The 11,417-nt window shown below is 39.9% G+C and overlaps 1 protein-coding gene across 3 annotated transcripts in view; it reads left to right on the plus strand.

Moving 5' to 3' along the window:
• Positions 1 to 11,417, plus strand: part of VTI1A (vesicle transport through interaction with t-SNAREs 1A) — a 275,374-nt gene extending 263,957 nt beyond the window's left edge. The window contains exon 8 of one of the 3 annotated variants that reach the window (XM_085319139.1): positions 7,894 to 11,417. In XM_085319139.1, coding sequence (XP_085175265.1) covers positions 7,894 to 7,987 — 94 coding nt within the window. In that variant the 3' untranslated portion in view covers positions 7,988 to 11,417. The remainder of the gene's footprint in view (positions 1 to 7,893) is intronic. The other 2 variants (XM_085319142.1, XM_085319140.1) reach the window with 2 other exon arrangements.

An 11,417-nucleotide genomic window follows, 5' to 3' on the forward strand; every position in this document is an offset into this window, starting at 1 on the left:
GTGCTGAAGAATGCCATTATTCTGACAGCTGGGATATCCACCCTCCCTCAGAGCTCCTCTAAAGTGCTCATAATGTTTCCAAAGGCCTATGGTTCTTAGTCATGCTCAGGTGACTAAATGTATGATTTGTTCTTCTTGATACTTCAGTACCCTGAGAAAGGCTGGGTGGAGATTAATGCAACCTTGACTCCTTCGTCTCACAGTTGCCACTGCGCACGTGATCTTCATTTACAGTTGCCAAAGAGATCTGATGTTGCCTTTGCTTTGCGTGAAATGAATTAATACCCYTCCAGTTTTCGTTGGTGAGTTTTCATGGCCCCGGAAGCCACCCGCTGTTAGTCCTAATGACAGTGATAATCTAATTTGTTCCCACCATGGACAGGGAGAAGGAGAAAGYTGAAGTTGCACCGCTGAGGGAAGTGCAGAGAAACGTTCCTCGTCAGGGTCTCTGATAAGCAGAAGGATGTTTTTCATCCTTCAAAAATACCTTCTTATATGTTTTCAAAATAAGCAGTGAATAAAATCTGAGTCAGTAAAAGACATCCAGTATCCTTCCCTATTGTCTTTTTATCTTGGGGCCCAGTGTCCATGAGGAACCTCTTTCAGGCTTTCTATAGTTTGCCACAGTWTTCCAGTCATTCCTGTAGGTATCTTTCCTTCGCAGACCACTCAGCCGAGCTGTCTGCCACTCACTTCCGCCAGACTCCTGTGATGCCTTATGCAGTATGTGAACCTCCTGAGAAGACTGCCAGTTCCGGAGACAGGACCCAGGCGAGCTGTGATAATCATGATCTTCACGGCCACCAAACAGCATTTAATTCCAGTTCTGTTTATATAGTTTTGTTGTATTTGGAATGTATTGCAAACTTGTTACTAATTAGGTATCTCGATAAGTATCTCAAATATAAGATACCATAAAAATATTTTTTTTTAATTTTCAATCTTGATGGTAAGAATGGCAAAGTTGACACAGAAAGGTAATAGTATATTCCTTGAGCCAAGGAAGYGCACTGTGTTTCAGGTATTCATCTYAGGGAGATGTTTCACTGTCTTTCCTATCTCCTCCCAAATTCCTGTGAAAGAAGAACTAGAATTAATTCCAGGCAGGGTTTCATGTAGAAATATGTACTCATTAAAAGGAGATGATGAATCAAGATACTAATTATTGAGGAACATCTTCCACTTTATTGGTGAGCTTCATCTCTGCAGTATTTCTAATCAGTGAGATATTACAGCCCCTTTGCAACATGTTAAAGTCTTTGCTGGACGATTTTGCCTTGTTAGGTCTCACTAAGTGCATTTGGCCTTGGGAGAATTGTCATTCTTTCTTGGGCCTCATCTTTAAACTTGGAGGGATATCATTGCTACCCAGTCTGTAGACTCTAAACTTAGCCAGGCAACTTAACTGACTAGTTCTCCTAGGATGCATACAAGGCCAGGGAAAAAAAAAAAAAAAAAAAGGCAATTCAGAGCAGGACTCTAGCTTATATACACAGGGAACTGAGAGAGATTAGCTAGATACAATTTAGATGTTTAAAGCTGACTAGCATGACTACCTTCTGGCTCCTATTATTACATGACTCAATTTTTAATTCAGGGCCTAGGTAGAAACACWTCGATGTGGTACTAGTGCAATATTATAACTAGAGATTGGTGTCCACGTTACTACAACTGGATGACCTCAGTCCTTAACACCGATCTCTAAAGCTAGAGGATGGATCTCTGTACAACTCCTCAGCCCTGTCAGCAGTATCTTGGTCACCTTGTATGGCCTGTCTCTTTCAAGAAAAAGCTGCTGTTCACCTAGAAATATGCCATGATTTTGCATTCTCCATTTCTGCACATTTGAGTCTTTAAACTCATTGTCTGCTCAGTTTTCAGCAATAAGAAAAATATAATCCTTTAATGGATCTTCACAAGCACTTACACCTAAGAAACTAGAGCCCCTGATGCTGTGGGTAGTTAGGGAGAAAAAGAGGCTCCTTCTGGGAGGACTTCAGGGAACATAAGAGGGGCTCCTGCTTGGAATGGCCTGTCCATAGACTAGAGGTGGAGCCCGGGTAGCGTTAAGCCACAAGGAGCCCTGTTTCCTCTCTGCCACCCTCCCAAGGCGATTTCAGGTTTAAATAGATGATGTCAGTTACAGTGTAATTGGTTCTTCTTGCTTCAAGAATGTAGGGAACTTGGAGCCTTGGGTTTGGAGGTTTTAGGGGAGGAAAACAGTTTGAGTATTTTCAAAAATTCCTCATTTTTTCCCAGTTCAGCTGCAAAAGGGTCAGGGACTTTTTTGCAGGTTGTGCTGGTATCTTTTCATTGATATTTGTGCTTTTTTTAATTTCAGTTGTTAATAATGAAAAATGTCTCAAGTCAGATATTTCCAACCAGCTATAATTTTACTGGACAAGGCTCTCTTACTCTGTTATTTCAGGAGCTGGCCGTGTCTTTATGTTCTGCCACAGCCCGTCTACTTCTTTTCAGTTGTTCTTATCTAGGAAAAGCGTTCTTAAAGCTCAGAACAGGAAAGACAAATAGTTACATAAGCAGCCCCAAATACTCTGGAATTAGAGATTTAGCATCATGTAGCTAAGGCTTTGTTTTAACAATCTTACCATTTTATTCTCTTGTCTAGTGTCTCAATTTGAAAGCTCCTGATATACAGTGATGCGGTTGTCCTTAAGTATAGTAACAAGGATATCTCTTCCAGAAGGTGTGGAGTACAGCTACACTACTTCAAATTCAGTGCTCAGTTTAGACTGTTACGTATTTGCCTATGTGACTAGACCTACACTTTGTGTTCGTTTGAATCTGCTGATTTGCACATGAATACTGGGCACTTAAAAGTCACTTACCACTGTTTGCAAGCACCTGTTTTTTGCATATTAGCAAAAACTGTAGATCACAGATAAAAGGGTACCGAAAGGTGTAATAGCCAATATTCAAATAGTTAAAATGTACTGTTTAGATAAATAAGAAGCCTTTCTGCCTGGTAAACTGATAGGAATCAGTTCTAGTTAAATCTTAAATACATGTATTACAGTGAAACACTGTTGGACAGTGCTCCGTCATCAATCAGTCTGTGTTCTTGAGGACACTATTTTTCAAGACATTTTCTTTAAGAATAAAGCCTTGTGTTGTGATGAATGTGGGCTAACTGATCCCCAAAGCCCTTTGTATTTTTTTTTCATTTGTATCAGTGGCAGAGTTGAGCTTCTGTAGGAATTTTTTTGCAGTATTTTGTTTTGTAGTCTTCATTATTTCAAGTTAAGCACACAAAACTCTTTTGCACCCAGAGTCTGCACTGGTTCATTTGTATCCCATATTTTGTTAACATGTTACTGTGATTGCTAATTTTCATGACAATTGTTATTGTACCATCAGTGCTTAATGGCAARGCATCATTATTCAATGCTGGTCAATCAGGCACTAAGACATGTGCAAGACATCAGGCTGAACCCATATAGATGTCGTGCACTCCCCTGCTAATGAATGCAGTTTTGTAAAAAGGTTTAAACACGGTTGGCATCCTTAATGTAAGGTTTGCAATAGCTTATTCGGGAACTGCTTTGTGTTTATACGGATCAGATCTAAATGTGTCACAAACAGAGTTAGACCCATTGTGTGCATGTGAAGCGACAGAGAGGAGAGAATCTTTTTGTTTTTCTGAAATCTGGAAAAGCAGCACAATTTCTGCTGTGGCAGGAGTGTGGAACTGATATGCCAGAGACATGACCATTTGGAAATGGGACTTGTTCTCCAAAGCAGTGGTTACTGGGTGCAACAGTGAGGTGATCTCCTCAACCCTTAGGTTGAGAAGCTGACCATGTTGTTCATCACCTGACAGAATAAAGTTGCACTGGTTCCCGAGGGAGCCTCCAGCACGCTGCCTAGTCAGCAGTTAGGCACAGTGAGCAGAAACCAGAAGGGTTAGGCATTTAGAAAGGAGGAGCAGAAGGAAACTCAACAGGAGTAGGATGTACTTCATGTGCTAATAACCTGGCAAGTTCGTCCAGCATGCTCTTCCCACGTGTCATTTTATGTTACCCTTGCATCTGCTTTAGTTGCTGTTTCTCTGTGGTTTTGCACCCAAATGTTTTGGGCTGCTATCCATGATAAACTAGATGGAACTTAGTTTTAAAGCATAAATTTTTAGTCTCTTCTAACTAAAAGTAGAAGGAGCCCTTGTACTCTTACAGTTTCAAGTATGAATGGAACAGTAGACATCGGCTGTTAATGAGCTCCAACACGCCAGGCTCTAGCAGCACTTGGTGTGAATTCAGTGCACAAGCTGCATCGACTAAATGGTTAATTCATCTCGTATCAACAGCACTGTGATTCATAATGTAAACTTGAGGAATCCTTGATGTTTCAGTCACACATTCCTCTTAATTTGGCCATGCATTCTTTTAAAGCTACAGTGTGCTAACTTAATAAAATGCAGCATGCAAATGCACAAGTTTTTGCCTTCAGGCATTTTAGCCATGGATGTTTCAATGGGTGTCTTCTTTCAACTTTCAAGTATATATTCTTCCTTAAATTATTTACCCTGTAAACATGCTTTGCATTTTCAAAGAAGAATCTGGGCTTCCTCATTCACCAGATTTTGTTGAATTTAAGGTGTAATAGAGATTAGAGATCTGCTTCTTGTGAACATATTAGCCTTTGGGATTTTTTTGTAGTGAATGTTAGGCCCCATTTTCTTCTCCTTTGGTATTATCACTCCCTCCCCCACTTTACATTCCTTGATGCTTTGCCTAGAGCAATACCCACTGGCAGTGTCTGGCTGTGACAGCACTATAGGCCTCTCCACAGATGGGTCCTGCCAATGCCAACCATTGTTCTACCACTGTGAGCTGGCTTGACTGTGCTGTATCGCTCAAAACCCCCTTTCCTCTTGATTTTTTTTCTACTCTGAAGGGTTGCCCTTGCCTATTGACTTTGAGATCTGAAACAGCTAACAGGCAGAACTTGTATTCGCTGTCTGAGCGGCAGCTACTAGAGTCAGACTTCAACATGCACCATTCACTAAATCCTTCGCAAGATAGTCCTGCTGCTACCAAACAGCTCTGCTCTTTTCCTTCTAGCCTCGTCCTCCTGACAGTTTGCAGTTAGTATAATTTTACACGCTTAGAAGTAGAACAGTAGAAGTCGATGTTATTCTTTTTTTAAAGATATAAAATTAATCTTTAACTGTGGGCTTGAATATTAAAAGTGTATAATGCTTCAGTGTAGGAGTCTGTTGATAACATCCATCCTATTTCATGATTAATTTGTTCCTTTTAATATGATATTCTTTTGCTGCACTGCACAGACTAATTCAGATTCCTAGAAATTGAACTTTGATATGTATTTCCTAGATTTGCACTCTAAGTGAACCTTCAATTAGCAGATACAGGTGGCAGCATGCCTTGCTCAATGTTCTCTTGACGAGGATTTTAGAGACATGGACACTGATTAAATAATCTTGCAATCAGGTGTGTACTGACAGAATATTAAAAATAAGGCATTAGGAAGATTGGCTTTATTTTTTAATTCTTCAACAAATTTAAAGCTCAGCTGATGAAATGCTTTTTCASTGGGCCAGAGATAGGAGGGATTGATTTAAACACTCTGTATGTTATGTATGCCTTTGCCTAACTATGTGCTAGATTAAGGGAGTTTCACTCACAGTTAATCCTTTGTAAATTAGCATTATGGATGCCTTGGGGCCCACATCCCACAAATAAAATGGTTGTCAAGCCAGCTGCACTGTGTATTACTTAAGGCTGAATGTTTTAAGAGTTTTCATGCTTTTAATCTATTTCACTGCTGAGTTTCAATTTTGTTGAGTGTCTTTTYAGGAGTGATGAGGGTGAGTGAGTAAATATATATTGTAGTTTTCATGCAGTTGCTTGGGCAAATCGTTTATCAGGTGTTTGGCAGAGAATGTCGCACCCCGCCACAAAAGAGAAGCTTGTAAGTTCAGGTGTTGAATTGCAGTGCAAACCAGCCAGAACCAAAACCCCTTAATTAGCCTTATTTTTTAGCCTGTTACACTTTTTCTTTTTCTTTCTTTCTTTCTTTTTTTTTTTAAGAGTGAGAAACATCCCTCTCTCCTCCTCATCCTTTTGGCAGAGTAAATATTGCCTGTTAAGTTTGAATTAGCTGTCATCGCAAAAGAATTAATGCGGTGGTTGAGCCTTTCTAGTGAGGAAGGGAAAAATAAACGAGACAGATCTTAGTTCAGCTTTAAGTGATAAATGAGGACAAAGCAGCCCATTCATCTCCTGCTAGGAAAGTGGACACAAACACTAAAGCAGTTTTGCGGAAGACGTGTCAGCAAATGTGATCATTTTGTAACCTGTCAGGAGGATAGAGAGCTAGTCCTTTTAGAGTGTCACAGGGGAGGGGGTCTGTCTGATGTGACAGTTTTCATCCATCCACTTGCTTCTTTTTCTTTAGGTTGGGGGTAAGTGAGGAGAGAGCTAGAGTTAGTTAAAACTGCATTTTTCTTTACACTTTACAATGTAATTTATATATATATACACACATATATATACACATATACACACACCCACATCCAAATGAAAAACATTTACCAAGGAAAACTCCCCTCTGCTCTCTGGAGGGTTTTTTTTTTTCCCTCCCTCATTTACTGTATGAAATATGTTCAGTTTAACACATTACATTCCCTGTCTTCAAGTTTGTACTTGGTTTGACATTTCAYTAGACATAGTTTTACCTCTTTTTATCTTTGTTTGGTCGGTGAGGGCTCTGGTTTCTTTATTGTTTTGTTTTTTGTTTTTCAGAAACATGAGAAGAAAATAAAATCAGAATAAAAATAACTAAGGGTTCTTTTGCTGAGTTTTCGTTAGGTAGTTTTGAGGGTTTAGGGGGTTGTTTTTGTTTTTGCTGTATCTCTTTAATTCTGCTGTTGTGYCTTACTGACAAATATGTTTTGCAAAAGTTCCTGCATCAGGAAGAGCTGATGAGAATATTGTTTCCCTTCTATGGGAATGGAAATGGTGGATTCCTACAGTCCAGAATCTTTCTGTAAAATGCAGCAAATCGTAGTGTTTATTGATTTAGCCATTTTAACTGATCTGTTAATTTCAAGCAAAATCTGATACGGTATCTGATTTTAGAAGCAAGGATTGCTCTCAACAAATGATTGAACAATATTAGGAGTTTCTACTCCTGGCATCTTTTTATTATTACTGATTTCCATTTTTTTATACTACATAGTAAACGTAATGTTTCCCTATTACCATAAGTGAAGGTATGCTACAGAGGCAGGAGAGGCTTTTACAACATAAGCTTCACAGTTTGACACTTGCTTCTTTATATCATCCTTTTCTTCATAACTATCTTTTATACTTTTCCCTTGGTATTTTAGTACAAGTAAGTATCTCATTGACATATGTTTCCTTGGAATCTTGTACCTTAATAGTAAAATCCCTTGAAAATTAATACCTTTTTCTGTTCAGATTAAAAAAGCTGTGAAGATTTCAGAATGGCTTAAAAATATAATGGTGTTTACTATTTGAGACCACCATACATTCCYTGGATTGCATCAACTGAAGACTAATTATTTAATTTGGCTTAGAAAGTAAATAATTAGTTGTAATGTGATAGATTTCAATTATTCTAATATATGTGTGTGTGTGTAATTAGGAAAATTATAATTCTTTCCTAAAAGCAAAAATTGGATCTAATAGCTGCATAAAGAAATATTTGGAAACACTGGAAATTGAAAGAATTGAAAAACAGCCCAAGATATGCAGAATGATATAGGAAGCTGTAAGCTTGTGGGCATATATCTTCTCTCCAAGACATTTATGTGAATGCCTCTTTTTATTGTTTTATAAATATCCTGCTGTTTTCACTGCATTTTTTTTCTCTTCTGCTTTTTTTCAGGATCATCCAAAACCGGATCTTGATTGTTGTCCTGGCAGTCATCATCATCTTCACCATCCTGATGGCTATTTATTTTTCTGTCAGGGGACACTGATATCTTTGTTCTTCACTAAACAGCAACAAACTGCTTGTTCTGAGTAATTAAGACAAAGTGGTCACATGCATCATTCTCTTGCACTGACAGAGTCTCCCTCTCTTTTCCACTATTCAACTCAGGTGCAAGTGGTGTAAATTATTTTGTATTATTGATGGCATAGTTGGCATGTGGAGTTGATTATTTTTCTTACACTTTTTGTCTTTATCTCTGTGTTTTTGGAATCTTAATATTTTTGGGGGGAAGGGGAGCACTTGCTCCAGTATAAAAAGACATAACTTAGCAGACTTGATGTGTGTTGAGCTCTACCCCAGACGATTAGTATGTAAGTTGCAAGAGTTTAGAGAAGGAAGAGGGGTCTTTGCACTTTTCTTGTGCTATGCAGGGTGTGTGAATATCAAGCAGTTCCTGACCTTCTGTGATAGAGAACAAAAGTAAAGCAGAGACCAAATGATGTAGAAAGTGAACCTGTCTCCTGTGACTAACTCCCAATCATGAATCATAGTAATAGATGTAACCTGGCTAAGAGCAGTAGTTAGTTTTTAAAAGAGAGGAATCTTAAGATGATGTTTCCTATCTGATGTGAATCCAGCATTCTATTTAACACTTTTAATTTCATTAATTTTTTTTCTGCTTACTCAAAACAGGATCATGATAATGATACTTGCATTGCTTACCCAAAATATAATTGCGACCACAGCCCATCTGTTGAATCTATTTCAAATCTTCCAGTGTTGATATACATTCTGATAAATGTAAACAGTAGGCCTTTATTAAAGATGTATAAAGATACTTACATATTCTTTGCTGATTGAAAAGAGAGCCTAAGTCACAGTTCAATGACAAATACATAYGGTTACAGTACATTAAGCAAAAATATTTAGATTTTCAATGTTGGCCTGAATATGTTGAGATCACATGTTGAAAATATTTTTAATGAATTATATTAAGATGTGACATTAACCTTTTTAAAGAGAAACTGTAAAAATATTAATTTATGCACGCTTTTAACTGATATAATGTATTGAATTTCATCTACTAGAATGCTTCTATGTAAATGAGATGTGTTTCTCTTTTCCTGTTGGCTGTGCCTCTCCTGTAGACATGTCTAGGTCATTTAGCTTATAATTAAGCTTATTACTCCAGCAAAGGTCATTTTATGGTGATCTGATGAAGTAATTCAACTGAAATGTAAGCCATAAAACTTTTTTTTGGATGATGTTCAAAGAAGCAAAAAAGAGATGGCTTCCAAACTCCTTCAAAAGTAGGTAGAAATTGAGAACCTACTTCTCCTGTGTGCTTTAGAGCTTTAGGGGCTTCAGCATCCCTGTAGCCTCTGCTGGCTTGCTGGGCTAGCTGTGCACACGTAGCTGGGAGTTGCCTTTGGCCGTGTCCCTTATCTTCTCTGCATGGAAACAAATAACTTAAGCTCAGTTGGTTAGAGAGTGGTGCTGCTAATGCCAAGGTCGTGGGTTCAATCCCTGTATGGGCTACACTGAGTGTTGGACTAGATGATCTCCAGAGATCCCTTCCAACCTTACCATTCTATGATTATTCTATGCTTATGATACTGATGCCACAGAAAAGACTTCTAAACATGGCAATAAATTTAAGATGAAAGGATCCAAAAGACAAATGATACTCATTGAAACAGAGGCAAATGGGACCAGCTATGGTTTTTGAGTTTCAGGCAACTCGCAACTAGTTCARAAGGGTTTTCTGTGCCAGGACCTCCTGAAGTCAATGACTGTAGGTGCAGAAGTTCCTGGGTAATCCAAACGCATGGTCTGGGGAGGTGCTGCTCTGTCCGTCGTTGTGTTCAGAGGGCAGCTGCTCACCCCAGAGAGCCCTGCATGGCCACTGGGAACAGGACTGACCTCGCCGCCTGCAAGTCTCCCCTCTGGCACCCTCTCCTTCCATTTTTGTGAGGTATGTCGCATATATCATGTGGCTCTCCAACACAGAAAGCTTTGAATGTTCAGCGTATAGCGTGGAGGCTGGCTGACCTTTGGTTACAACGTGCATTCAAATGAAGCACTTAGAGCTGTGTAAACAGAACTGGCCATTAGCTTCAAGTGATGGCACAGGGCTGAGTTCAGGCAAATTAGGAAGAAACCTGCCAGTATTAGAAGGTATTTATCCCAAGCAAATTAGGAGATGCATATTCTGTAAAGCAGAAAACTGACAAGAAGCAAATCTTAAGCTCCGGCTGTTGCCTAGACATTCTCAGTGTTGCCTCAATAATTTAACTATCATGGGGATTGATTCATGACTACTGATCTTAACAGTGACCTCTGACTAGGTTTTGCCCTCTATCTAGCCACCTGCTGGAATCAGCAAAAAGCTGAAAGGAAGCCAGTTTTCCTTATCCCAGTATAAATCTAGGGCATAGTGTCACATCAGATACATCCGCTCGGATGGGAATGAGGGAGAGAAAGACTGCCACGCAAAGCCTTTATCTTCACTTCTGATGAGCCTGGCATTGCTATGTTTCTCATGCTAACCTGTTAATAACTTCCCCCTGCCTGCTTTGCATGCTCGTGTACTCCCCGCATGTAAAATCACGCTCGAGCGTAAGTTACGGCCTTCCAAATACAACGTTGCTGCTCTCTGTCCCGTTTCCCTCCGGCTCGTGAGGAGTACGGGCGAGCCGCATCAAGCACACGCGTTTCTGTGGGGATCGAGCGACTTGGCTTCGGAGCGGAGCCCGAGCGAGGCAGCTCAGCGCCGGGCTGCTGCTGTGCGACGTGCGAGGCGAAATACCCGCAGGTAGGGCAACGCCCCCCGCGCTCAGCCGTCCCCTCGGCCGGGCGGCCGCGGCGGCGGTGTGTCTGTGAATGAACCCAAGCACTCGCAGATGGAAACCTCAAAGAGTGCGATGTTTCTAATGTTGCCAGCCTTTGCTGAAAAATGACAAATTAAAAAACGCACGCGTGGCGCTGTGTGCAAAATTCATCCTTGCTAAACGGCTCCACTTGYAGAATAAATAAACTAATTCTATGCTGATACAAAATCAAAAGCAATTTAATTAAAGACTCTTAAGTTTTAAAGGGTTTTAAATGCTATACGTTTTGGGGAAATATCAGAAAATGTAGCTTGACTGACGTCAGTTCCCATCTCTGGGATGGGAGGCCATTTGCTATTCTGTTTAAGGCAGGCTGGATTGTCTTATTTTGGAGCCAGCTTGGTGGGGGGTTTTCTTTGCTGCTGCTTCAGAGCTCTGAGCTTCAAAGGCTGAAATTAATGGTGAACAAAATTGTGCGGCTCTGACCATCCCATGCGGGGCAAACCCATCGAGGGTTATCATTAAGTAAAGAAATAAAGAAAAAAAAAAACCTGCCAGTTCCAAAAAAACCTCATCAGATAATGACCTCTGTGATTGGGTTTTCATTACCAAACAGCATCCAGAGATCGTCTGCCCCATAGAAAA

This window comes from Rhea americana, unplaced genomic scaffold (genome assembly GCF_003343005.1).
Source record: "Rhea americana isolate MKP2758 unplaced genomic scaffold, rheAme1 scaffold_57, whole genome shotgun sequence".
NCBI classification, from domain to species: domain Eukaryota; kingdom Metazoa; phylum Chordata; class Aves; order Rheiformes; family Rheidae; genus Rhea; species Rhea americana.